A 25,448-nucleotide genomic window follows, 5' to 3' on the forward strand; every position below is an offset into this window, starting at 1 on the left:
TACGTATTACATAAACTCTCTAATGTTATAGGTTGAAACATTCAACAAGGTAAATATGTTCCTTTCTCAATTTTTGAAAAATAAAAAGGCCTAACAACTTTACACAGGAGTAGCTTTAATCTCAGTGTATGCACACCGGATGCTAAAAGTTTCATTCTGGACAAAGGGTTTCCAAACTAGTGACGTTACACAATCACAAGTGTACCAACGTGTCGGACTGTGTTTTCAGGTCAACCTCCATCCTTCAACAGATGAACGTGAAATATTAACATACAAAAAGGTAAATAACTGAACAGAATGAAACTCCAGCCAGTGGCCATCCTGCAGCGAGGAGGAATAGAAACGCTGAAGGCCAACAGCGCCGACTGCTGGTCAAACTGACGTAATACAGTTGGGATTACAATTGACCTTTACGCCAATGGTTTTACAATATCACTTCTGCATAATTCACTGAACTTCCGACAACTGTATGAATACTATTACTTCCACAAGTTTAATAACACAATGTGAAACTCCTAACATTGATACACATACGACACGTTACCCTCCACCAAGGTGCATTGCCGGTGTATATAGAAGGCTGTGTATTGTTTTCATACTTGTTTTTTCAAAGGAACATATCTAATACATCTTGTGTGGTTGTACTGTACGCCTGTAGCTCCGGTATAGTGATCTACTTCATATCAATGCATGCTCTGCAGTATGGGTGTAACAGCTTACTGTAACCCAATGTTTAATGTTCCCGGGATCTTACAGGGTGTGTTGTTTTAAAGGGTGAAAAGTCAACATGTATGTCTGAGTCAACACCAGTGTTGCCTCACTGGTTTACAGATTAAACTTACTCATGTGATGAGCTGTAACTTACTGGGTGGTTGTACATCCATTAAGCGTGAGAGTCTTAAATTAACATCTGTATTGTTTTACTGTTTAAACTGCCTCTTCTAATGATGAGTAGTTTCAGTGTGACTGCTTTGGGGATCTTTGCAGTGATTCTCTACCAACTCCACTACGTGGTGCTATAACGCTGTCTCAACGTGCAGTGTGGCAGCACTGCTTGAGTTTTATATTGCTTCCTGCCATTTATGTAAATGCATCTTTTTCTGATCTATATTTTGTGTTGCAATTTGGCTGCCACGGTGAGCTGATGTTAAAGTGACAGATTCACAAGTGGCAAAGAGGCAACACTACAGCAGCGGTGTAAATTACAATCGCGCATGAAGAAGAAGCACACACATGTTTCACCTCTAGGGGGACTCCTGTGTTCACGAATGCGGTTCTGCGTGTATCAGTGTTTCTGTGAGAGAGAGAGAGAGAGAGCGGGGGGGGAGAGAGAGAGAGAGAACGTGCGCGCGCGCGCGAGAGAGAGAGAGAGAGAGAGCGAGCGAGAGAGGTCGAAGCGGTGGGAATGTACTGGGAAGAGCGAAGGTTGTCCGGTCACATTCGTAGCTTGTCCTCGCTTCTCCGTGAGCCCACCAGCTCTCTTCCAGGCCGACGGACTCGCATCTGAGGCTCGTGACGGCGGCTGCTGCCTGGAGACTGAGCAAACGGCTCCTCTGGAGCTCCACTGCGGCGTTAGAGTTACTCATGTAACGAGGATGTCCGACGGTAAGTAGGCGACGCTGCCTCTCTGAAGCTTTCCCGCGGCTGTGTTGGGCAACAATGTTATTGTGTTTGTTGCGGGTCGGCTTGAACTGCAACGCAGTAACAGGACTCGGCAGTCTGGAGGGGGGGGGGGGGGGGAATAAAATGCCAACAGCTGACTTGTCCTCCAGTGTTTTGCTGTGACGGTTGCGGCGCGCCGTTCAGGAGCCTGACCTGCTCTGCAGGACTGTACACACTCATAATTGGTCCGTGTGCGGGCACAAGCAATTAATGTACACATTGTATGTGTCACGCGAAACCGCGATTTGGAGGCAGATCTGCTCGTTTTGCACATGATATTTTTGGCCCACTGCATTTTATTCTCGCCATGCATCGCTTCTCGCCCGGTGACCTGTTTAGAGTCTAAACATAATGACGTACACGTTTCTATTGAGGGAGACGGGCCCAGTATGCAGACCCCGTTATCACTGTACACCACAGTCTTGTGAACTGGGCCGCGATATCAGGAGATACACACGGCCAAGATTGAAGTTGCCCGACGGAATGTTTATACTCCTGATAAGTTGGTAAAGGCGGCGATGTGTGTCGAGTTGTGTTCTGCAGACTCCAGGCTGACTTCGGGCTGCCCAATAGTTGTGTGTGTGTGTGTGTGTGTGTGTCTAGGTGTGTGTGTCCGTGTGTGTTTGTGTGTGTGTGTCCGTGTGTGTGTGTCCATGTGTGTCGAGTTGTGTTCCTCTGCAGTCTGCAGACTCCAGGCTGACTTCGGGCTGCCCAATAGTACCTACTGTGTGTGTGTGTCTCTATGTGTAGTGTGGGAACGTTTCATCTGAACACGGAGAGCTGTCGATTTCGCCCGAAGGCGACTTGGAGCGTCCTGTTATGTAATGCGCGTCAGCATCCGAGCAGCCTGGACCGACACGTGTAATTGCTAAACAATTTATCTTTGTTTCTTCTTGGACACCAGGCTTGTGTGAGGAGTGGTGATAGGAGGGCTGTTAGTCAGTGTTCATGTGGCGAACACAGCAAGATGTTGCTTCTCTTTCCTCAAATGTAAGTGAACGCATCACCATCTTGATTTGTAATGCATGCAGGACGCCTGACTCAAATCGGTCCATATGTTGCACGCATTATGTTCATGTTCAATGGCAGATGCATGCATGTAGCCCACAGATTGCATTACATAAAATCCGCATGCTGCTGCTTCCCGAGCTATCGTGAATGCATCACAGGTGAGCTGGGATTTAAGGTTATTGCTGGAGGAAGCCGGCAAGCAAGGTGAACTGGCCATGTATTTGCAGCATCCCAGACTAGGTCATATGCTAAATGCATGCTCTCAATAGTAATATCATGTTGAGTCTATTGCTGGTGTAGTAGTTGGGTTCATTTATGACTATATCATTACTAGAAGGAGTTTAATTAAGTATAGCTATCCGGGAAAAGGTTTTCCAAGCAGGAACACATTTCTAATCTTTAATAGAAATATGTACTTTTGACACAATGCAGACACACTCAGGCTTCCAATTAGATTTCTAAGTCTACTCCGATTACAAGCTGCTGTTGATTGTAAACATGGCCATGTGTGCCGTGCATGTGTGCTCTTCCCACTGTTGTCTGCCTGGCAGAAATTTGCTTATTAAGTTTAGAGGTTAGCAGTGTCCTTGACATGTGCTGCCAGAAGCCAGCTATAGTGAGTCATCAAAGCGAATCGGTGGAAGCATGGGCAATTTAATCTGGACTGGATAGCTCTTGATCTCTGATGGTGCCCACTCAGTCGGCCTTTGTTGTTAAATAGAGCACACCTATTTCTGCCCACTCAAGATGTTATGGGCAGATTGCAATGATGGAGCATAGCAGACTGTTATCAAACAAGATGAGTCTCCATCTGAAACCCCCCCCCCCCCCCTGTGGTACATGTTTAAAAATCCAGCAATCAGTGGAGGCTTTGTTGAAATTGCACTGTTTAACATTTTGGTTTGATGGCAAAAATAACCAGTGGCACTTGCTGCATGAGGCAATAACTGGATTAGATTTCACAATCCAATGTTTAACAAACAAAACAGCAAATCATTGCCATATAAATGCTGTTCCAGCCTGGCGGGGGGGAAAGTGATGAGGACTCGCTACACTTTTTGCCAAAGAATTACACAAAAACCCATGAAACATAAATAAGTAAACCCAGTTACATATGAGTGTTTCTTGATGTTTACGTATCCATAATGACCGTGACCCTCAGTTGATGTTCCCTCACGTTCTGCTAGCTCAACAAAATGATGTGTATTGTTTGTGTTTTCCCAGGAAAACGGGTGGTCGATAGAGGCACTTGATGGTGTATGGTGCTGAGACACTGGCTGTTTCTACAAAGAAGGACGGCTCAAACACAGACACACCTCTGCTGCCTCGGGTCAGTCTGAGCTCATGGTGTGTGCTCGCTGGGATAAACTAGTGGCCTGGCCAAAGAGCGCAGTGTTGCTACACACAATAACGCCCACACAGGTGAGAGGCTTCTCTTTTCTCTGTGCTATTATCTTTTAAACTGACGCTTAGGATGTTCAAATGTAATTCCCCACATTTGGCATTACTTTTCTATGTTTTTCTATGTGTATGCTCTCTTATGTGTCCCCATGTTTTGTTTAGGATGTCGTGGGCCAGAGGCCTGTTTGTAGGCACAGTGGATGAGCGAAAGACAGCATGGGGAGAGCGCAATGGCAGAAAGAGAAAGGACAGCTCGTCATTGTGCAACCCACACTACATGAGCTGCTTGAGGGACCCTGAGGACCTGGACCTCCCTAATGCGTCCCCCCAGCATTACCGTTGCGGAGCAGGTCCTAGTGGGAGCAGCTTTGGCTTGCGCTGTGGCTGGCAGGAGGACCACTATGGGAAGAGGATGGGTGGCGGAGCCCTGGGTCCAAAGGCTGTGGACCTGGGCTTTGAAGATGTGGAGCTGAAGGGCAGGAAGGAGGAGGAATTAGGGGAACTAGCAGAGGGCTGCTGCAATGCGCTGGCTGCAGCAGACTGCTGGATGCGGGTTATGTGGGTTTTCCAGTCTAAGAAATTTCAGTCTGCCAAGCTGGAGCGTCTGTACCAGCGCTACTTCTTCAGGCTCAACCAGAGCTCTCTGACAATGCTGATGGGGGTGCTGGTGCTGGTGTGTGCGGTCATGCTGGCCTTCCACTGCATCCACACGCCCCCCGACGTGGCCTACGTCTCAGTACTCTCTGTGGCCATGGCTATCTTCCTGGCCATGATGGTTGTGTGCAACCGCAACGGCTTCCACCAAGACTACATGTGGATTGTGAGCTACCTGGTGATCGGGATGCTGATTGTAGTGCAGGTTTTCGGGGTGCTGATGGTTTACCCCCCTAGTGCCTCAGAGGGCATCTGGTGGACGGTCTTCTTCATCTACATTATCTACACACTGCTGCCGGTCCGAATGAGAGCTGCTGTGGTCAGTGGAGCTGTGCTGTCCACCATACACCTCGTGATCGCCTGGCAGCTCAACCAAGAGTACAAGTTCATTTTCAAACAGGTAAGTGACAGCAGCAGTAACACGCAACGAGAGATCAGGTCTGAAACTTATGGAGGAATGTATTCACTCGTATTGTTATGTGTTGTATTGTTATCGTTATTCTATTACAACACATCCCATCTATTACAACACATCCCATCTTATTTTGTGATATCAACATCAGTGGTTTGAGCTGACATGATTAATCTGCCACTATTTTGGCAACCAAATTAAGAGCAAGATTTAAAGTTTTTTTTGGATATGTGATTTGTGTGTGTAATGCTTAAGCATTGTTTGGTTCCATATAATTGTAAACTGAATGTCTTTGGGTTTTTGACTGTCAGGGTAAAAACAAGAAATATCACTTTGGGCTCTTGGAAATTGTGCTGTGATTCTTCAAGTTTCTAACATTTCCTAAACAAAACAACAAATCAATCAATCAATGAAGAAAGTAGTCACACAGTGCGTTTACATGATGGTATAATTCGAATCTTGCTTTAGTCGGACTATGCTATCTTTTGGGGGATCTGCTGTTATCCCAATATACATGGCAGTGAGTAATTCGAATCATTGGCCGAAAGCATGTCATATCCGATACGATAGGCGGCGCTGTTTTCATTACAACTCGTGGTGATACAGCCATTTCCGCTTGACCTCTTCACCACCACCAACAACAACATTTCGAGAAAGATGGCGAACAGAGAGCAAGGCGGCTACATCCTCTGCTATTCTTCCATGGTGTTAATAGGAGTACAGCGAATGCAAATGGCGCTATTGGCTGAGTTGATAACGGAGAGAAGACGCCGTCGCTGAAGGTACACGGAGAATTTAATTTATCGTCTCTATCGACTTCCGGGTCACGACATGGGAGGGAGGGGAGGCGGCGGGATCTCGAGCATGCGCAAAGACGCAAAGTCCAGTTCCGAATCGAATTCAGAGTTACATGCCGCGAGAGTCGAATTATCAACTGGATCGGACCGAGCTATCCAGGGGTGTTAATCGGACCGAAGTCGGACCGCACATAGTCCGACTAAGGTGTTTACATGAAACGGATAATTCGATTTCAGTCCGACTAAGCCAATAATTCGATTGCATGTAACCGCACTGACAGTCCTGACAGTGATATTTAAAATGTTCTGGAAATTCAGTTTACATCGTATTTCCTGATTAAATAACATATGAAGATTCACATACCACTAGTAGTCAAATAACTAAGCCAAATGCACCTTCAGTCATACCTTTAAGGTTTACATTTTCATGTCTGTCTCAGTAAAATACTCTATTCATACTCTTTTTTTTTTCCTAAAGCAACGTCTGTGGCGTGAGACAAAATCAACAGTGTTAGTTTTGTGAAAAGATGCGTTCCAAAATTCAGTCAAAGTTATTACGAGGCTTGAGCAATCGGAGTTGGACAACTCAAGTGGGAATCTTCCCAAGCTTGGCTTCCTTAAAGTACTGAATTCCCATCAAAATGTCACACTTACGACTTTGGAAGATACAGATTTGATTTGTTGGACTGCCTCTTATCAGTTTTGGCTGAACACAATGCATTTCTTCAGAAAGCGAGGACTGGATCCTGTCTCCCATCACATTGAAGTCACATGAAGTCTCTTCATGGCTATGCAAAGGAAAAACAATAATACCAGAATTTTTCTGTTCATTTTGACATGTGAATATGTTTTTAAGACAGACTTGAGCAAATGTGAATCAATCCATCAACCGTTGTAAAAAACGTGTTCGGAGAATGTCATGCACGATGTGTCCTTTTGTCCCGTAGTTGCTGCCGAATACACAGCCGTCTCTGAATATGAAAGAGTACATTTATATTCATGAGAAAACAAGACGCATGTCTAAGACTCGTGCTGCAAGTGAGGGCCCACTATTATCACCATACAATTGAGCACAATGTTGTTACTGTGTTCACAAGTGGAAACGCCCTACTTTCTCTTCCCATCAATATAGGACAAACATTGTACTGACTCCTCAACCACTTCTCCGTGTCAAAGGTGCTGTACTAAAAGTAGATGGTGCTGTAGATCCCGGCAGTTTGTCAAATGAGATTTTTAATGAGTCTATGTTTTGTGCTGGAGGGCAGCTATTGGCAACTCTGTTGGGGTTTGTGGAAGGTCATCTGGGTTGAATGAGCCCGTTTAGCGGCATTGTGAAGAAATATCATGATAATGTAGCATGGTGCCATTCAGGCCACAATTCCCCAAAACAAGGAGGCTATTGTAGTCAAATGAAACAGGGTGGGGTGGGATACTCGGATTGTGCAATGAATTTGATGGAAAACATGATGATTACTTCTCCGTTGTGTGGAGGCTGCGGAAAAAATACATAAATACCGAAGCCGACATTTATAATTCAGTTCTAAACACATTGGAATTATTTCTTCATTAGTTTGCGCTGTTTGTTCTTTGTGCCGTCAGATACGCATTTCTTCATTGTGTTTGTGGTAATTAGATTTATTCTGTGTTAGATTTTACTTTCGGGTTAAAACGACTATTTATGAATCTGTTCAACCTCCAAAACAGAAGTAATAAATAACCTTATGTAGTACTGCAATTAACCATTATTTTTACTAACAATTACTGTGTCAACGTTATTTATGATTACTTGATGATTCCATAATCTTTTAGAAAGAGTGAAAAAAATCACACAAGTATCCAATTGTTTTGACCAACATCGTTTAATTGAAATCAAAAAAAAAAAAAAAGAGTCCCTGTATGTATGTATGTAGATCTGTGTATGTATGTATGTATGTATATGTATGTGTGTGGACTGTATGAATGTGTGTGCATTTGTGTATGTTTGTTCATCCGATCCACTTCCCGGATTCATTGCTCCAGACCTCAAGAAGTGCAGTATTGAGTACGAGCTCTTCTTATATACATGACCTATTTATTAGTATGTTATGCACACACTTTGTAGTAATAACTGGGGACAGTTTGCTCTCCGTCAATGTTTCTAAGAGCTCTTGGCCCATGTGACGCTTATACACTGGCATTGCTAGAGGATGTCACTCTGTCATGGTATATTGCTTAGGACCCTTGGAACCGCAGAGGCACGTGTGAAGTCGTTTGAATGAGCGGTTCTCGAGAAAAGCTGCTAGCAGCAATAACGAAGGTCAAGCAATATGCCGGTTCTGAGCAGGACCGCAACCGAGAAAAGGAGTCAACCGTCATATTTTAGACGAGAAACAGCGAACGTTTGGAATTTTCCATTACCAGGCGACTTCAACAATTTCTTAATTTGTTATTGATCATTTTTCTGTTCATCTGGTATCGATCAACCAATTAATAATTTCATAATCATTGATACAATAGGCCATTTACATTTTGATATTTTGAGATATATTAGGAGAAAAGGCACCGGTGTAAAGTATAACATTAATGGCTGTGCTCCATCAAGCTGCTCAGTGTCCTGGTCCTGCTGTTGTGCATGCTGTCACACTGTGCGGAGACATTGTTAATGTTTTTTATTTTATGTTACACCTCTGATTACCCAGTTTGACACCTATAACTATGAAGGAGATCAACCCTTTTCAACCTTAATCACTTAATTGTTATCCCACAATGTTCCTGCCATGTAATTGGTGCCATAGGTCAACCTGCCAGTAAGTGTGGTTTAGTATAAGAATCTGTGCAGTTTTCAGTGGGGAATTTGTCCCTTAATGGCCTCCATGCTTTTTCAGAGGCCTTTCTGACCCTTACAAGAATTCTAGAATCATGTGACAAACTTAAATACATTGTGTTGTTTTCCGTTTGAAGTGGAAATGTTTGAAGACAATGCCTCAAAATAACTCCACTCAGTTGAACTTTGTAACACTAGAGAGACATGTGATTGTTTTTTTCTACCATCCATCGCTATTAAGCAACCAGATGAATGTGGAGCCACTCTGAATAAGGCAATATTGACATAACTCTACTGGTCCAGTGAGCTTTTGTGTTAAGCACCCATGCCCCAGACTAGACGGGGAGACTCCAGGCCCACTGGTCTGTTGCCTCTACTCCAGCACTGGTTGGTTGCTTTGGTCTTCTGATGACGGACTGCTGCCCTGCCCGTGGGCTTGGAACGTCAACACAGGGATTGCAGCTCTCTAAACAATCAATAACGGGACATGGGTTTCTCTCTCTCTCTCTCTTTTGGGCCCATGGGCTTTTAATAGAGATTGACGAAAATATGTCAGTTTTGCTTGGGGTTGTTTTAATGTTGTCAGCAGCCATATATTGTATACATACATCTTGTTAAATGAAGAGGATTATGAAATTCAGGCCGATTTCTTTGTGTTCACCCTTAAGATCCGAGTAACTCTTAGTCTCAACAGGTATCTCGCTCCAAGCTTCTTGCAGTTTTATGAATACAGAAAGACTCCATTCAATCTGTCACAGCCGCTGTATCAAACACGTCAGCTCACACAAACTCTGTGGCTCCTGTCGTCACATGGCCCGAGTCTCTGGGAAAGTTGGTTTCATCTTCTGGGACCTCATCATCCTCCAGCCAATTCGCTGTCCTTGACTTGTTTTTCCCTTTTTTGTATTTTCCCTGCGGAGATGTTCATGCGGGATCAGTGCTGAGAAGATGTGAGAGCGATGATGGCAAAAACAAAAGGAGTCTTTGTGAGGAACCTCCTCGATGAAGCAGGGGGGGTTGGGGAGGTTGCAGTGGTGACAAGGAGACGGCCACCGACGGAGAGTGTGAAATAAAGCTGGGCTGACGCACCCGGCTGTAAAAAAGCTCTTCCATCTTTCTCCTTTCTCTCTTTTTCTCTGAGTCATAATTCCCTTCTCACAAAATCCCCATCAGATGGAGTAGCCTTTTATTTCTCAACGGGCTCAAATTGAGCTCTCTTTACTCCTAGGGATTGTTTCAATAGATCTCTATGTTTCTCCGCTGTGCTCTGAAGGGCCTCTTCTGACAACTATAGAGAGATGAACGTAAAACGGCTCTCAGGAAGACGCAAGTTACATCGCTGCTGTTCACTTGAGTTTCCTCCACGATGCTACAGGAACAGGGTTAAGAGGGCTGCACTCGAGTCCTGACCCTCATGGTAGATGCCACCCTAAATACACACCTTTGGTGGGAAGATATTGAACGTTTATGACTTGGATCAATGTGCAAGAGTATTTATTTTCATCAAATCTTTTCGAATTGGCACTTTGTTTTCGGTCTTGACTCGGACTCAGAGCTGCTCATGCTTGGATCTGAGTGGTCTTGAATAAAGCCCAAGAAGTAACATATTAGTCTCATATATGTGGTATGCATCTTTTGCTTGTTTCAGACGAGCTTAATTTAAAAACGGGCCATTTGTTTTACTACCTGCTGGCTTGTCTTTGGCAGCTCTTCTTGAAACATGCAATTCCTTCAAATATATCTTCTGGAAGTTGTATTCTTTGTGAAATCATAATTAGCGTAATACTCAGAAATGCTGTATTAATGATTGCTATGAAATTATAAATTGAGGACAATCATTTATTCATAACAAACGTTGAAACAGCATTTTCCTTTAGTTTCTGTATAATATAGTTTTACGTAGTAAATAGTTGTTTCGGAGTTCAATGCATAAAAGTAAAAGACACTACCCTCTAATTATTTTGTGAACATTTATGAAATAAACGTTATGTAATCTATATAATTTACTTTTGGACAACTTCATCTGTATTAATTCCTTTATAAATAATTACTTTTTCTTTAGTCATATTGCTGGTAAGTGGAAGACATGTCCACAGAAGGGTCACTCGTTTCCTCCTGTCCCCTCTGCCGACCAGGATTTACTACGCCTCATCCCCGGATCTGGTTTAAGTGTCTGCTGCTGGCTTCTCCGACAGCTGACGTTGTGGGAGCTGCTTACTTTCTATGTTTTGACAGTTAGTTGAAAACCTGCAGCCTTTTGATTGGAAGAAGCTTCCAAATTTCTATTATTCTAACGGTGACGTCAATGTTTGTTGTCGTGTTTGGTTTCCTAACATTTCTGTTTGTGAGTAACACTCAACATTATCACGTCAAATCTTTATGAAGGCACCACCCAGAGCCAGCAGTCTGTGTTGCAGTAGCTTCATGGGGTTTTATTTGTTGCAGTTTGTGAAGGCATGTCAAATTCTTAATATAAATTCTTCAGATTATCGGCATCAGATTTTCTTTTTATCACCCAATGCATTCTCATCATATTGGCGAGGTATTAGGCAACATCACCCACACTCCAAATGTCCTCCTCACTAGAAAACGGCCGCTTTGCATTGGGCTACTTTTGTCCTGTCACCTAAGTTATGGTCTCACATTGTGACGCCAAGCGCCACTCAGGCTGTGTGACACGTATGAGGCAAGCCAGCACATACACACACATCACACGTTCCAAAAGAGATTTCTTTGGCCTTTAGAGTGCTTCCCTGTGAGACCATATGTCCCTCATGTTTTTCTTTGAGATATGTATTTCCATAAGTTAAGTATCAGCAGCTGTGCATCCATACACTTCTACATCAGTGGGGGATTGCGTGACTTACTTTGCTATTGTTTCGTTTAAAGGATTTATAACCACCCTTTGTGCAAGATGTCATACATGGATTATCAAGGAACTAAAGTCAAGTTGTTATTTAGTGCGCAGCATGATATATTTGGATAGCCAAAATCCTTAACAAGTCATGTGAAGTGGGAGCTATCAACAGGCAGGTCAATAACAGAGTGAAGTCTTAAAGGTACATTAAGTCTGTACTTTTGTATTTGTGTGCTGATCTGGCACGAGAGGAAAAACCTGTTCCTCTCACAGATTGTTATGGGGTCAACGGATGTGGGACTAGTGGAAACCTACTGATCCCTCTTCTTAACATTGGTGAAAAAGATACCAATCAATGAAATGTCACAGGCATGACCGAGGCATGCATAATGCATTTAGGCCGGAACAATGGTGTTACCTAGGAAAAACCTTAAAGCAAACACAGAGGCTACCGTAACCTTTTATGCAATTATTTATGATGTTATTTTTGGAAAGTACACATAGTTCTTACATGTACTGTAGGCTATTACCGTCTGCTCTCTAAATGGTAACTAAGAGAACATTGTTGTTGATTATATATATATATCTATATAGATATATATATATATAAATAATCACTCAGGTACAAGATACAATTCTTTTTTTGTCAACTGTATTAGATTCGAGATTACATTTGGGACTAAATACAACTATTTTATAACTGAGTTTTGGCACTGATAGTTTTTTGACTGAAAGTTCGAGAAATAACAACAACATTCTTTGTTTGATCTCTTCAGCATCATCAATAACAAATCTCAAAATACAGCCTAATATTAGCTGTATTTGATGAAATACAATTTTAAAATGTTTTCTGCTTTAGATCAGGATTTACTGTGTGTGATCGAACAATAAGTAAAACATGTATTACTTCACGCTCCTCAATATGTGATTCTGTCGACAGATTTTGGTCAGCAGCCAATAAGTATTGAAGTTTGATTCCCCGGCCTATTTATATTGAGCGAATCCGGTGTCCAGTGGACATATTATGCACACAGACAGTCCAGCAGAGGTGGAGTGTGTGATCTGTGTCTGTCTGCGTGGATCAGACGAGCTCACTTGACTGCTGTCAAATGTTGAGAACTCATCATCAGGTGCTGCGGGTGCCAAACAATGCACTGGCTCAAATAATAGATCCCCCCTGCACTCCCAACCCCACCCCCTTTCAGAGAGGGAGGGAGAGAGAGAGAGAGAGAGAGAGAGAGAGCTTATGACTCATCCAGATATTGTTTTTCAACCAAAGGCAATGATACAAACCCGGATAACTTCCACCACCATGTTTGGCAGCAATTAAGATTAGCGATAAGCACAATATTGCTCCTGAAATAGAGCCAATGATAAGACAAATAATAGCCAGACTAATAATAGCGGTGCAAGTCTGGGATGAGGAAGTGCAGCTCAGGGTTTACTCACAATTTGGCTCTCTGCAAAAGTAAATACAGGGATTTAAGGCTGTACTGCCATGGTGGACAGCCAAGAGATATATATTAGGAATCCATTAGCGGTGTTAAATGTTCATCTGCGTGGCATGCAAGCCCCTCGGCTTTTAAGGGCAGTTTCACTCTGGATGCTGTTGAGCCTAGCGCGCCCTATCCCAGTGCTGCCGACAGGAAGGTGAACGGCTCTCCGTCAAAGGTCACCGCGCGTCACACTTGCCAACTGTCTTGTTATTTCAGTATCCCAGTTCCAGTTACACCGTTAAAACAGCATCAACATGGTGTGAGCGTGCATTATTGGAGGGGACCTGTAATTAACAAACATGTTCGCTATCGGTGTACAATAACCTTCAGGCTATGAAAGGCACACCACTGTGATACCGTGTCTGTATTGTCAAAGACAAAATAGATCCTCTTAAACCTGCTCAGCCTCCTTGACTTCCACCTGACCACCTTGTTAGATGGAAAGAGCAGTTCCTCCTAATGCTTTTGTCCAGACTGTCTTTCCTGTTAAAAGCACAAGGCCTCGGTACTTCACAGCATGTCTTACTCACATGTTCAGTGAATGACGTGGGATACAATAACAAGACCCCGGTCTCATGATGTAAGTCCACACACTCAGGGTCACTAAAGGAAGTTATACTCTGTATTTGCCTTCTACAGGATCCCAAATGAAGCATGGTGAAAGCTCAGAAAGCTTATTGTCTTCTTGGTATAATGTATCATGCTCCCTCCCCAAACATAAAAAGGTTGTAAAGAAGAGCCATAGCTGCTCAACTCTTCATTTTCTTTAACCCTCCTGTTACCTTAGGGTCAATTTGACCCCATTCAATGTGTAACGTCTGTGTTCTTTCGGGTCAATTTGACCCCAGGCTGTTTTTCACTGTGTCAAACATATAAGAAATATCAACTTTTTTATATATTTAAAGGGCTATTTAGGTAGTCAACAAACAAACATAAAGTACCTCACACTTAAACTTGGAAAACAATATTAATTCTAATAATATTCTGGAGGTTTTAATATAAAGATAACAGGAGGGTTAAACATTGAATGGGGTCAAATTGACCCTAAGGTAACAGGAGGGTTAAGCATTGAATGTGCCTGAATCACATTTCCCCTTTGTTTTGGTATGTATAGCCATTAAGGGCTGAGCAGAGATGATCATGACATCATACACTCAGACATATACAGGAGCAGTTCAGCTTGTAGTTTTCAAAACATTTGTTAAAACTCAACACCCTTGCTTTTATTTCTATGAAACGCTGCTGACGTATCAGGCTTCACACACATGTCACATGTGACTTCTCCTGAAGATGGCCCGGCAGGCGGATGTGATGCATGCTTGAGTTTTGCATCAGCTCATCCTCGACTCACGGAAGCCAACACTCGAGTTGAAGCGTTTGACCAAACAGCTCTCGCGTTTCAACTGTTTAAACTACAACCTGCTGTTCTTGTACCTGTATTGATCTGTATGCTTTGGAGTGAAAGTCAATATTGTGTATGGTTGAAGAGTTGGAACAAGGACAGATAGTGGTTACAGTGTTGTGAATGTTAGCAGATGATTATATAACTGGACATTGAAACTAAACTCTTTGATTGTAGCTCTGGCATCGGGCCCACACACACTTTCTCATTCAATGTAGCTTAATGCTCCCGCTCTTAATTCTGTCCCTGAGTATTTAAAGTCTGGCTAAAATAAAATAAAACATGTTCTAGTGCTGGACACAAGTGGTTCCATGTAGTCACCAGACATTTCCATTTTTGGACTTATTTCCTGTTACATCGGTCTCTATCAAAGCCTCATGGTGGCCTTGGGTTTGTGTTGTGCTTAAAAGGAGATGGAGGCAAAACCAGCTGAAATAGGAACTCCTGCATGTTACGTTCACAGTCACACATATCAAGGTCTGGAATCCTTCACACAGTTCAAATCAGTGCGAGCAGCCAACAGAGGAGTGAATGGGGCTGGTCGATTTGTTAGGCTAATTAACCAAACCTCGTGTTCACGTAGCCGCCGCGCTGTAATTGCAGCTGTGCCTTTAAGGTTGTGAGTAGGCAGGAAGTGAGGGGTTAGTGAGGACACAGCTGGGAGGAGAGTCTGGTTCCTACTCCTCCCCCTCCGCCCCTCCCTCCCTCCCTCCCTCCCTCCCTCTATCTGTCCAGCCAAACTGACCCCGGACCACTGAGCAGCCCCGACCTCCGACAATCGGAGACGGTGTTCTCATCAGCACAGTCTGACTCTAAAACCCACCAAAACAATGGTTTGTTCAATACTAATATGTCTTATCTATACAATATATATCAATAGACGTATACAGATACACATATATGCATATACTCGTATACAAACAATAAATAAGTAAATTGACTGATAATTCATTTGTAATTCTTCTCCAGCTTCTTAAAAGTGGGGATTTGCTGATTTTCTATGTCTCACTGTTCAACATGTGTCATTTGAAAATGTTAACGATTTTAAGACTTCCCTTGTGATTAACAGTTTATACTATTATGCATTTTTCAAAACAAAACATTGAATTAACTAGTGAACATCATTTTTATTTGCAGCCCCAAAGTGAACACTGGTTGAAGCTGGAGCATTAGGACACACAGATCACATATAAGTGTTGAAAACTTCAGGTTGCAAACTCATTTCATGTAAAATAGCGTCTGTCCCTCTAGTTCACAGAGAAGATACATGTTGGGAACAACTGGGAAGACCTAAATCCAAGGTGGTTAAATTCAGCCAAGTGAAGTCAGCCACAAGAAAGCATTAGACAGTAAAACGTGAGTTCATATGACTCTGCTGCTTTGTTTTGGGGAGCCGCCCTCTTCTAAGCTCGACAATGGCAACAAAGAAAATGTTTTTCCAAAAGCTGTTCCCTTTCTTTTGCTCTCTTTCTTTCAGTCCTCTGTACTGTTACATCTTTAATAATGGCTGCCTTCAGGCTCCACAGGTTCAGAAGAAAAGTGGCCAGCCAGATGCTTGTTGTCCTCGTTGGAACTCAAGCCCGTCAAGAGCAAATTGAAGGTCGGGATATTGAACGAGACGAATAAATGAGCAATCTAATCTTTTGATTAAAGGAAAAATGTGCTGGTCGAATTGGAAAAGTGGAGTGGTATTGAGCTGTTGCTAATTCCAGGATCGCTGGGAGATATTTTCCCTCCTGGTTGGACAATGTTTATGTGCAAGTATTAATTCGGGGGATCTGTTTTTCTGACAGATGTGCGGCCTGGGTTCAGCTCTATTTAGATTCGCAGAATACGCTTCAGCGTTTCAGAAAGATTACGCTGTGGCCTCACTGGTCGCCTGAGACCAATTTTGGTTTGGCCCGACCCATGACAAAAAAACAAACTCTGATTCCAGATGGCAAAAGACAAGCACCCCCACTCCTCTGCAACATTTATGAGGAATGGCTTCTTTCTTATGTCAGTAATTACATATTACAGTAACCTTTGATTACACCAGTGCAACACAGTTTCATAGTATTGTCTATTTCTACCTCTCTGGCACATGTTATCTTTTCAGTCTATGATCAGCAGTGTGTGGCTGGGCTTTGACGTTCATCTTAGGACATTTAAAAAGCTCCAGATGCTTTTCAAAGGCCATGTGGTGGAGAGTATCTCCATGTCAACCAAGTCCGGGTCCCAAGAGCTAATGTGTTGACTTATGGGATGTTGCACTCTGGCCTTTTTAAAGTTGAAACTTCAGCTTTAGTAGAGCTCAGGGTTGGTGGGAAGTCTGAACTTATCTTTCGTTGCAGGCCAAATATGCCTGGATAAAGCCAAACATTGATTACGTGAACAAGGCTTTTTCAATAAGTAACATCATTGTTTTATCTGTGGTTATGAGTACTTTCTTCATAGTAAAAGCAACACTTCTACATTTGCCACAATGCCGCAGGCGTAAAATTCATGGGAACATCCCCAGTGACAGCACATGAGTTGTGGCATAAGTTTTGCCTCTGAATAAATGGACCTTGGTGTGAAAACTTGATTTGTGCTAATGCACATTCCAGCGTGCGTGTGCTTTAGGGAATTGTCCAGTGGAATATTATTAAAGACAGAATGGATTTTCTGTGTGTTTTCCAAGCCAAAAGCCCTTCCATCCCTATCCTTCATTTGTTCTTCAACATGTTATCCATCTGCCTTACTTTATAAAGCACCTTGCCGGGCGCCGCGCCTTATAAGCCAATGTTTGGACTCCTTTTAACTTCACCGCCAAGAGGTTCCTACTTAAGTAAATGTCGAGCAAGCCTCGTCTTTGAGAGCCAAAAGTCTGGAGGAAGAAGATCAGCAGACATCAGTGGAAGGGACTCTCAACTCCAGCTTGGTGGTTATAAAGAGAGTAGCAGTGTGCTGATGAAGAGAAGCTTTTACTTCTGTCTTCACACATTAATGTTTAAGTTTGTTGAGGGACCTGTCAGATCTGCCGTGGGTCTGTGTTGGTTTTACAGGCCTGGATGATATAAGTGCGGCAACAGACACAACAAGCTTCAAGATCAAAGAGCTGCCAGTCCAAAAGGACCCCCACACACACACACACACACACACACACACCTACACACACACATACACTATTTATTCAAAAAGCCTCTGGATGCTTCTGCCTCTAATCTGCAGACCGTGTGGTGACTAAGCATAACTTGGCACTAACGACAGCATTGTTCATCCTGTTTCCACACACTTTCGTTTCATTTATTCTGAGCTATCGGGGTGTTGTATTGAGCTATCATTCAAGATGTAGTCAGTTAATTGTTGTTCAGCTTTAATAACGCTCACCCTGAACGCACCATACCTGCTGATTGTTGTGGGTCTTTTGCAAGGTTTCAATTGTTGCTGCTCGTGCACTGGCATCGCGTTTTCACTGCACTCTAAGTGTATTTTTCTGTTCAACAAAAACACACAAATCCAGAATGTGGGACCTCCCAAAGCTGCATTCAAGCACACGGTATGTTTGTTGCCAAATTATAAAAATCAATTTGACAGGAATGTCTTTACTTGGATTGAAATGTGAGCGCGCTCACATGGGAAGCTGAATGGGCTGAATGTAAATTGAGTGCATCGCTAAGAAGTGTGGTCCTGGGAACTGCAGGTGGCCCTGTGTCTCAGATAGCCCACCTAACTGAGTTATCTGGCTCACTGTTCAGAGCCATCTGTTTGGGATTAATATGATCGGGTTATATCAGAGCCCTTCAACACCGGAGTGTCCGGTCGCCATTGGTGGTCTATACCATTACGATGCGAGGCTTATCAGGAGGCTCTGGCCTGTCAATGATTAAGGAACACAGAAGGCTAATCGCTCTTTGAGTGACGGAGCGGCACACATTTAATGTTGCGTTAAAGAACTATTGTCAGGGAGATTTAAGAGTGGATATTCTTTGTAGGTCCACACACCTGATCTTCAGTAGCCTGATGATGAGGTGTCTCACACCTCCCGACGTCCTTGAATCTTTGAAAGTTGACTGACAGTTGGCATCAACCATTCTCTGTCTTCCTGCATCAAGGAGATCAGAAAAAAAGTGCTTCTTGGTCTTTTCCAAAGAACTTGTTTGAATGAACCTGGATGCATCTCATATCCCTCAGCAATAGAAGATGAGGATACATTTGGGATGTTCTGTTGTTGCTCTCCGACTGCATCGGCTACATCAGGGATTGGTATTTACGTAATACATCAAAAGCAGGTTTGCTTTTGCACCTGCGAACGAACCCTCAGTGTGTTTGTTTTTGCTTGCCTCTAATCTAGTTTGACCATTTGTTTTCAGACAGAATAGGAAGCTACCAACGACTCGCTCTTTGCATAAACAGTGGAATTTGCCTTGCCGCTGTCCTGTGGAAACGGTGTTGCGTTTCAAGAGACGGTTGTTAGATTGTCCGTCTTGTTGTGACAACAAATAGCGAGTTCCTATGTATTCAGTGTAAACCTCATCTCAGGACCACAGTGCAAAGCCCACCGTCACTCTACAAATTTGTTTTAGTCGATCTGCGTCTTAGTCAATGCGAGTTAGTGGTTCTTTTCTTTTTGAAAAGGCCAAAGACAAAATTCATGGAAATATGCAGTGTACGTATACTGATAATCATCATGATATCTGCAGTTGCCCATCTCTCGTCTGCCGTCTTTCCCATAAGCACGCACACAAACACACTCTGGTTTGGCTACATACCAGTCATGGCTCAGATGTGCTGGTATTGGTGATGACATTTTTCATATCCTTCATTTTAGTCATAATGTTGTTATTAAGACTGATTAACATTCTGCCTTTTATGTGTGCTTTGCCTGCATGTCTTTTTCTCATTAGTGATTGTGTGTGTGTGTGTGTGTGTGTGTGGGGTGTGTATCTCTGTCTGTGTGTGTGTGTGTGTGTGTGGCCCTTCTTGGCTGTGAACTAATGAGAAGAGAAATCATTAACAGACAAGCAGAGACACAGAATGCCACAGAGGAATGTTTTTACGGTTGATGACCCCACGGAGCTGACCGTATACTATATCTAAACTTCATTTACGTATTCTGAAATAATGCTGTTTTGCAGTTTTTCCTTAAATCCTCATTGTTTAACAAACTTCGCTACACTGGGCACACACACTAGAAAGTTACATTATCGGTTGCTTCTGTTTCTTAGTTATTTTTCTAAAGTTATCTAAATCACATTAAAATAGGGAAAATATATTTTCGTTACTTTAAATTGCGTCTCAAATCACATAATTTTTTGACATGCTGAAAAGATCTGCCTTTTCCCTTTTTGAATGGATTACATATACACAAAATTAAAGACCATATCAACTTTCTGCTTAAGTAGAACAAAAGCTGGAGTAAGAGATCATGTCACGTGTCATGAGGCGTGCATCACATCGAAACCTCTGGGCTTCCTATCTGTCATTCAGAGCTTGACTTGAACAGAATGTCCTCTTGCAGAGAAACTGTGAGGCCACCCACATGATATCTAACCAGATCACATCTAATGGCCCCTCAGACGTTTGAGGAATTCTTCTCCGTGCAGTCAATTCTATGACAGTGTTATCAATTTTGTTTATTGACCTCTCCCAGGTCAGGCAGAGTTCACTGTATTCCTGTGATGTGAGCATGCATTTCACACTCTGTCATGTTTTTTGTGTGTGTTAACAGATCAGTGCCAATGTGCTGATCTTCCTGTGCACTAACATGATCGGGATCTGTACCCACTACCCTGCTGAGGTCTCTCAGAGACAAGCCTTCCAGGAGACGAGAGGTTATATCCAGGCGAGACTGCACCTGCAGAGGGAAAACCAGCAGCAGGTACGCACACACACACACACACACACACACAGGCATGCACGTGCAGATGCATATCCAAGCAAATAAGTGATGCAGGCCGTCTCACCCGTGCACGAATGAAAAAGAGCAACAAATGGGTGTCTCCATTTAGCAGTCAAATTGTTTTCGGTCTCGGCTTTTGAGGTCAACAATATGCTCAAAAGTATAACACGTATCTACACTCCTCGCTGGTTAACTAACACGTTCCCACGCAGATGCCAACGAGGCAGGGTGACTCATTGAGCATTCTTAACAGTAGAAACTGATGAAAATGAATGGGCTCTCTCTGTCATTCTCTCCTTAATTTCTCTCGCTTTCTCTGCCTATTCTCTCTCTCTCTCTCTCTCTCTCTCTCTCTCAGGAGCGCCTACTGCTCTCAGTGCTTCCAAGGCACGTTGCCATGGAGATGAAGGCTGACATCAATGCCAAGAAGGAAGATATGATGTTCCACAAGATCTACATCCAGAAACACGACAATGTCAGGTAAATACAGATACATGCACATCCAAGCTTCCACACACACACACACCAGTGCTCGAACACACCCTCAAGATGTCGGAGCGCTTGTCTACTTTGCTATCACTGCTAGCACCAGTGGCTTTGACCTCACTCCGCTGACTGATGTGTCAGTTACAGAGTCACTCCAACAGCTATTTCTCTGACAGCATGTATTATGCATGTTGTTGTTTATCGACACTGACGGCACCGGCTGCAGTAACGACATTGACTTAGGCACACTGCTGCGCTTTCTGTAGCAAATGATACGAGGCAGACCTCGAGTTTGTGGCCCCCTGTCTCAGCCCTCGCCACTGGATTTCCCCTCCCGAGTGGGAATAACTCAATACTAAACAGGTGATTGAAACTCTCCATCTATTAGCCCAGCGTTGATCCCAGCTGCTGCTGTTCATGTTGTGGTGGGGGTGGTGGTTCAGGGGACAATGAAAGGAGGTTGCAGCAGCCATCTCCTGTTAGAGGTTACCCAAATAGGAGCAGGTGATGCACTTAATGGAATAATCTGTTCCAACCGCTGCTCTACTAAGGTGCACATGTACAGGAGCAATCCATTATTGAAGTTTAAAACAGACTGTCTTTGTACCACACACGGGTAATTTTGTAAGCGCTTCAACAGTAGACAACAACCTTAATGTTTTCCCATCCTCTTCATCACTAATGCTTTCCTATAATTGGTATATATTATGGTTGGTCCATATACCCTCCACATGCTTATCTATGTGTTATCTCAACTCAATGTTAAACAGGTTTATTAATGGTGTGACTAATCATGTTCATGGTTAGAAAAGAAATTACAATTTGACCAATTAATCCAAATTCCAAAAAACCCCACTTTACTCGGTTTCTGTCTCAAGCAGTACAAAGGAGGTAAATTGATTATTTGTTAATGGTGCTAATATAATAAAATCAAAGCATCGGCAATACAATGCAACATCTTTCTCCAGAAACAATTCACTGTGTGTGTACCCCTGATTTAGTTTAGTTTTCTCTGGGACTATTTTTACTGTAGCAAGTATTTCAAGTGGAGACTGTTTTGATATCCCAAAATATCTTGGATAGATTAAAAAAAGAATAGCATGCCAATAATAACAGCCACTGCATAGATAACACGAGGGGTAAGTGAGAAAATATGTCTCTGCGTTGTGTAATTTGTGTGAACCGACTGTTTTTTAAATTATATTTTGTGGCTCACCGCTTTGGTCAGGGTGGGAGAACCAGGTAGGCTCAAGACTGCTGTAATTAAGGTCCAGTTCACCATGAGAGGACGACCTCACAAGACCAACAGCGCCAACTGTAACTCAGAATATCCGTGGTGTTGTTTTATCCTTGCTTTTCATTGCTATCAAAAGTTAGCAATGAAAGGCATGCAGACAGGGGGACGAGGGGTGGTGTTCTCAGAGGGACCGGCTGGAGGAGGTGACCTACATTGGCCAAGATGATGAGAGCCAGAGCTGAACAAATGTCTGCCTCTCTCCCTCCCCTGTCCACATGGCAGCTGGACAGTGAAGAGGGAGGGAGGCGCTAGACCATGCAAACTAACTCTATACGTTATTGATTGATCTCATTCTGTCTCCTTTGTCTTTCTTTTCCTCCCTGTGTGTTTTGGTGACCCTCAACCTCTCCCTATCTACCTCCCTCCATCCCCTCTCTGCAGCATACTGTTTGCAGACATCGAGGGCTTCACGAGCCTGGCCTCTCAATGCACGGCCCAGGAGCTGATCATGACGCTCAACGAGCTGTTCGCCCGCTTTGACAAGCTGGCCTCGGTGAGCGCTGACAACCGGCCGCCGACATTTTAGCAGCTGAACTTTGAGCCTCAGTTGCTTATGTAACCGTATAGTCTGTTGCATTCGCTGTTCGTGTATGACAAAGGGGGAGGGGGTTACTTAAGCATTGTGTAAAACATCAATAAGAGAACGTTGAGACTGCCGAGTCATCTAAACGATGTATAAAAAGCTTTATGTTTGGTATGAGCATGCTGCATATTAGCTGTAATTAAAGGCCTAATATTGTATGGGTGTGTCTTGGCTGCACAGGAGAACCACTGTCTGCGTATAAAAATCCTAGGGGACTGTTACTACTGTGTGTCAGGGCTGCCCGAGCCCCGGGCTGACCATGCCCACTGCTGTGTGGAGATGGGAGTAGACATGATTGAGGCCATCTCGTGAGTCAAACACACACAAATGCACACACTCAAAACGACAACACACACACACACACACACCCACCCATATAAGTCATGTATTAATCCTCCAGTGAAGGTTAAGTTGAGATTTCTTGCTTTGTTTATGTCACATGGGAGAACAGAAGAGACGCTGTGAACCCTGAAGGTGACACTATTTACTTTACAACAGTGTGCATGTGTGTCTGTCTCTGCAGGCTGGTGAGAGAGGTTACGGGTGTTAATGTGAACATGCGGGTGGGCATCCACAGCGGGCGTGTTCACTGTGGGGTGCTGGGCCTACGCAAGTGGCAGTTTGACGTCTGGTCCAACGATGTAACGCTTGCTAACCAAATGGAGGCCGGGGGAAAGGCAGGGTAAGTCCCTCCTACTCCACCTGCTACTGCACGGACATATTGTCCCAAAGACGGTTTTATTTCTTACACACTATGTGTGTGTGTGTGTGCGTAAAGGCGGATCCACATCACAAAGGCCACACTACAGTATCTGAACGAAGACTACGATGTGGAGCCGGGATTTGGAGGAGAGAGGAATGCTTACGTGAAGAAGAACAACATTGAAACCTTCTTGGTGCTGGGCTGCAGCCAAAAGAGGGTTAGTTCACACACACACGCACACACATATAAACACACACGCACGTCCTTGGTTACCTGCTTGACTTCCTCAGAACTTCACACTGGTGCCATATTTCACACAACCAATATAATGGCTTGTCACCTGGCATAGAAGTACTTGTTTGCCAACGCCTTTGCTCTGGTGGGTTTCTTCACTTCCAGAAAGACGAGAAAGCCCTGATGGCCAAGATGCAGCGGGCGCGTGCAAATTCTGTCGAGGGATTGATGCCACGCTGGGTGCCTGACCGAAACTTCTCCAGAACCAAGGAGTCCAAAGTCTTCAGGCAGATGGTGAGATACACTCAGGAAGGACTGAGCACATATGGCACCTGGTCTTCTTTTCTATATCTGATTTCCTGTGTCATCCTTTCCACTGAAGTCCAATCATAAATATCCTTTCCAATTATGTCATAATATTGTTAATATTAGATTGGGCTCTTATACTGTATTTCAAGGGCTACAGGCCTGTTGATAGGGCAGAATCATTTCCAAATTTCCATCAACATATTTCTTATTTTGTCAACGAATCTCTGAAAACGGAAAAAAGAAAATCTTGAAAATTGCGTTACTCAAGGATGGCACTATCCTCTGATCAACACTTTAGCCTTTCAATACTTTGGATTTACAACCAAATAATAAAAAAATAAATTACATTCTCATCAGCCTCAGCTGCATTTGAGTGTAACACCAAACTATTAGCGGTATTACTTACAGGTATTAGTAATGTTAATCAGCCCTTCTGTTAAATAACTCTACAGAATACGATGGGAGTCAAAGATACCCTTTTATGGAAATGAATGTTGCCTTCAATAACAATTATTTAGTGATTTGTAACTCTTCCTTAATTTTCTCAGGGCCATCATATTATTTAAAATGTACCTACATACTAATTATTATTATTGTTAGCATGCTAACACACCAAACCAAGACTATGAACATGGTTAACATTATCCATGTTTAGCATCAGCATGTCTGTATTATTGTTGTTAGTAACTGATCCTAAGTGTGAGGCAATGCCGGGCCACTTCATCTATAGAACATAATTCATCACAGAACAACTCAATGGGCTTCACATTTAAAGGTAGCCTCACAATGCTGACAACATGGCTGCAGTCGAAATACTCTAAATACAGACTGTGAGTGCCTGAAGGTGACGAATGTGTACTGACCTGTATACATGATCAATCCTAAAGGAGACAATAGGAATGTGCAAAGAAGTATTGATCTTCTCCTTCCAAACAAACTGGAGTTACAACAGGCTCCCAGGGATTCTCAGTGCATCACATACTACTGAATCTGATACGGCTGCAGCTGCAGACATTTCTCCTTCATATCCTCTCTCTTTACGCTCAAAGTCTCATTTCCTTGTCTTTCTTACTTTCCCCCCTCTCCTCCTCCTTTTGTACTCTCCATCTCAGAGATGTTGAGCCCTGGGGGCAAAGAGGGTGTAATTTGAAGCCTCCGAGCATTAATTAAAACATCAGTCTGGCTCTCAGGGATTAGCTGTGCAGATGTCTGAGTCTCTCTGTCTATGTTTCACTTGTACTGTGGCTACATGATAATCTCTCTCTTTTCCTGCACTTTTTCTGCTGTTTAGTCACATTTTTACTCTGTGCTTTTGTTTTTCTCAGGGCATTGATGAAGCATCCAGCAAAGACAAGTGAGTGTTTGGCTCTAGTTCTTGTTATTAGGGGAGCTTTCGTTATTAGCCTAACTTTAGAGCCCGCTGTTGGTTTTATACAGTCAGATCCAACCCGGCACTAATACCATATTAGCTGTGAGTC

The 25,448-nt window shown here is 43.3% G+C and overlaps 1 protein-coding gene across 3 annotated transcripts in view; it reads left to right on the top strand.

Moving 5' to 3' along the window:
• The first annotated feature begins 1,386 nt into the window (after positions 1 to 1,386).
• LOC130199141 (adenylate cyclase type 6-like) overlaps positions 1,387 to 25,448 on the top strand; it is a 34,896-nt gene continuing 10,834 nt past the window's right edge. For 2 of the 3 annotated variants that reach the window (XM_056422388.1, XM_056422390.1), the window contains exons 1-12: positions 1,387 to 1,605; positions 2,567 to 2,652; positions 3,898 to 4,095; positions 4,237 to 5,128; positions 20,188 to 20,337; positions 20,717 to 20,838; positions 22,523 to 22,634; positions 22,905 to 23,032; positions 23,248 to 23,406; positions 23,503 to 23,644; positions 23,827 to 23,955; positions 25,296 to 25,324. In XM_056422388.1, coding sequence (XP_056278363.1) covers positions 4,238 to 5,128; positions 20,188 to 20,337; positions 20,717 to 20,838; positions 22,523 to 22,634; positions 22,905 to 23,032; positions 23,248 to 23,406; positions 23,503 to 23,644; positions 23,827 to 23,955; positions 25,296 to 25,324 — 1,862 coding nt within the window. In that variant the 5' untranslated portion in view covers positions 1,387 to 1,605; positions 2,567 to 2,652; positions 3,898 to 4,095; position 4,237. The remainder of the gene's footprint in view (positions 1,606 to 2,566; positions 2,653 to 3,897; positions 4,096 to 4,236; positions 5,129 to 20,187; positions 20,338 to 20,716; positions 20,839 to 22,522; positions 22,635 to 22,904; positions 23,033 to 23,247; positions 23,407 to 23,502; positions 23,645 to 23,826; positions 23,956 to 25,295; positions 25,325 to 25,448) is intronic. The other variant, XM_056422389.1, reaches the window with a different exon arrangement.

The sequence above is a fragment of the Pseudoliparis swirei genome, chromosome 9 (genome assembly GCF_029220125.1).
Source record: "Pseudoliparis swirei isolate HS2019 ecotype Mariana Trench chromosome 9, NWPU_hadal_v1, whole genome shotgun sequence".
In the NCBI taxonomy this organism is placed as follows: domain Eukaryota; kingdom Metazoa; phylum Chordata; class Actinopteri; order Perciformes; family Liparidae; genus Pseudoliparis; species Pseudoliparis swirei.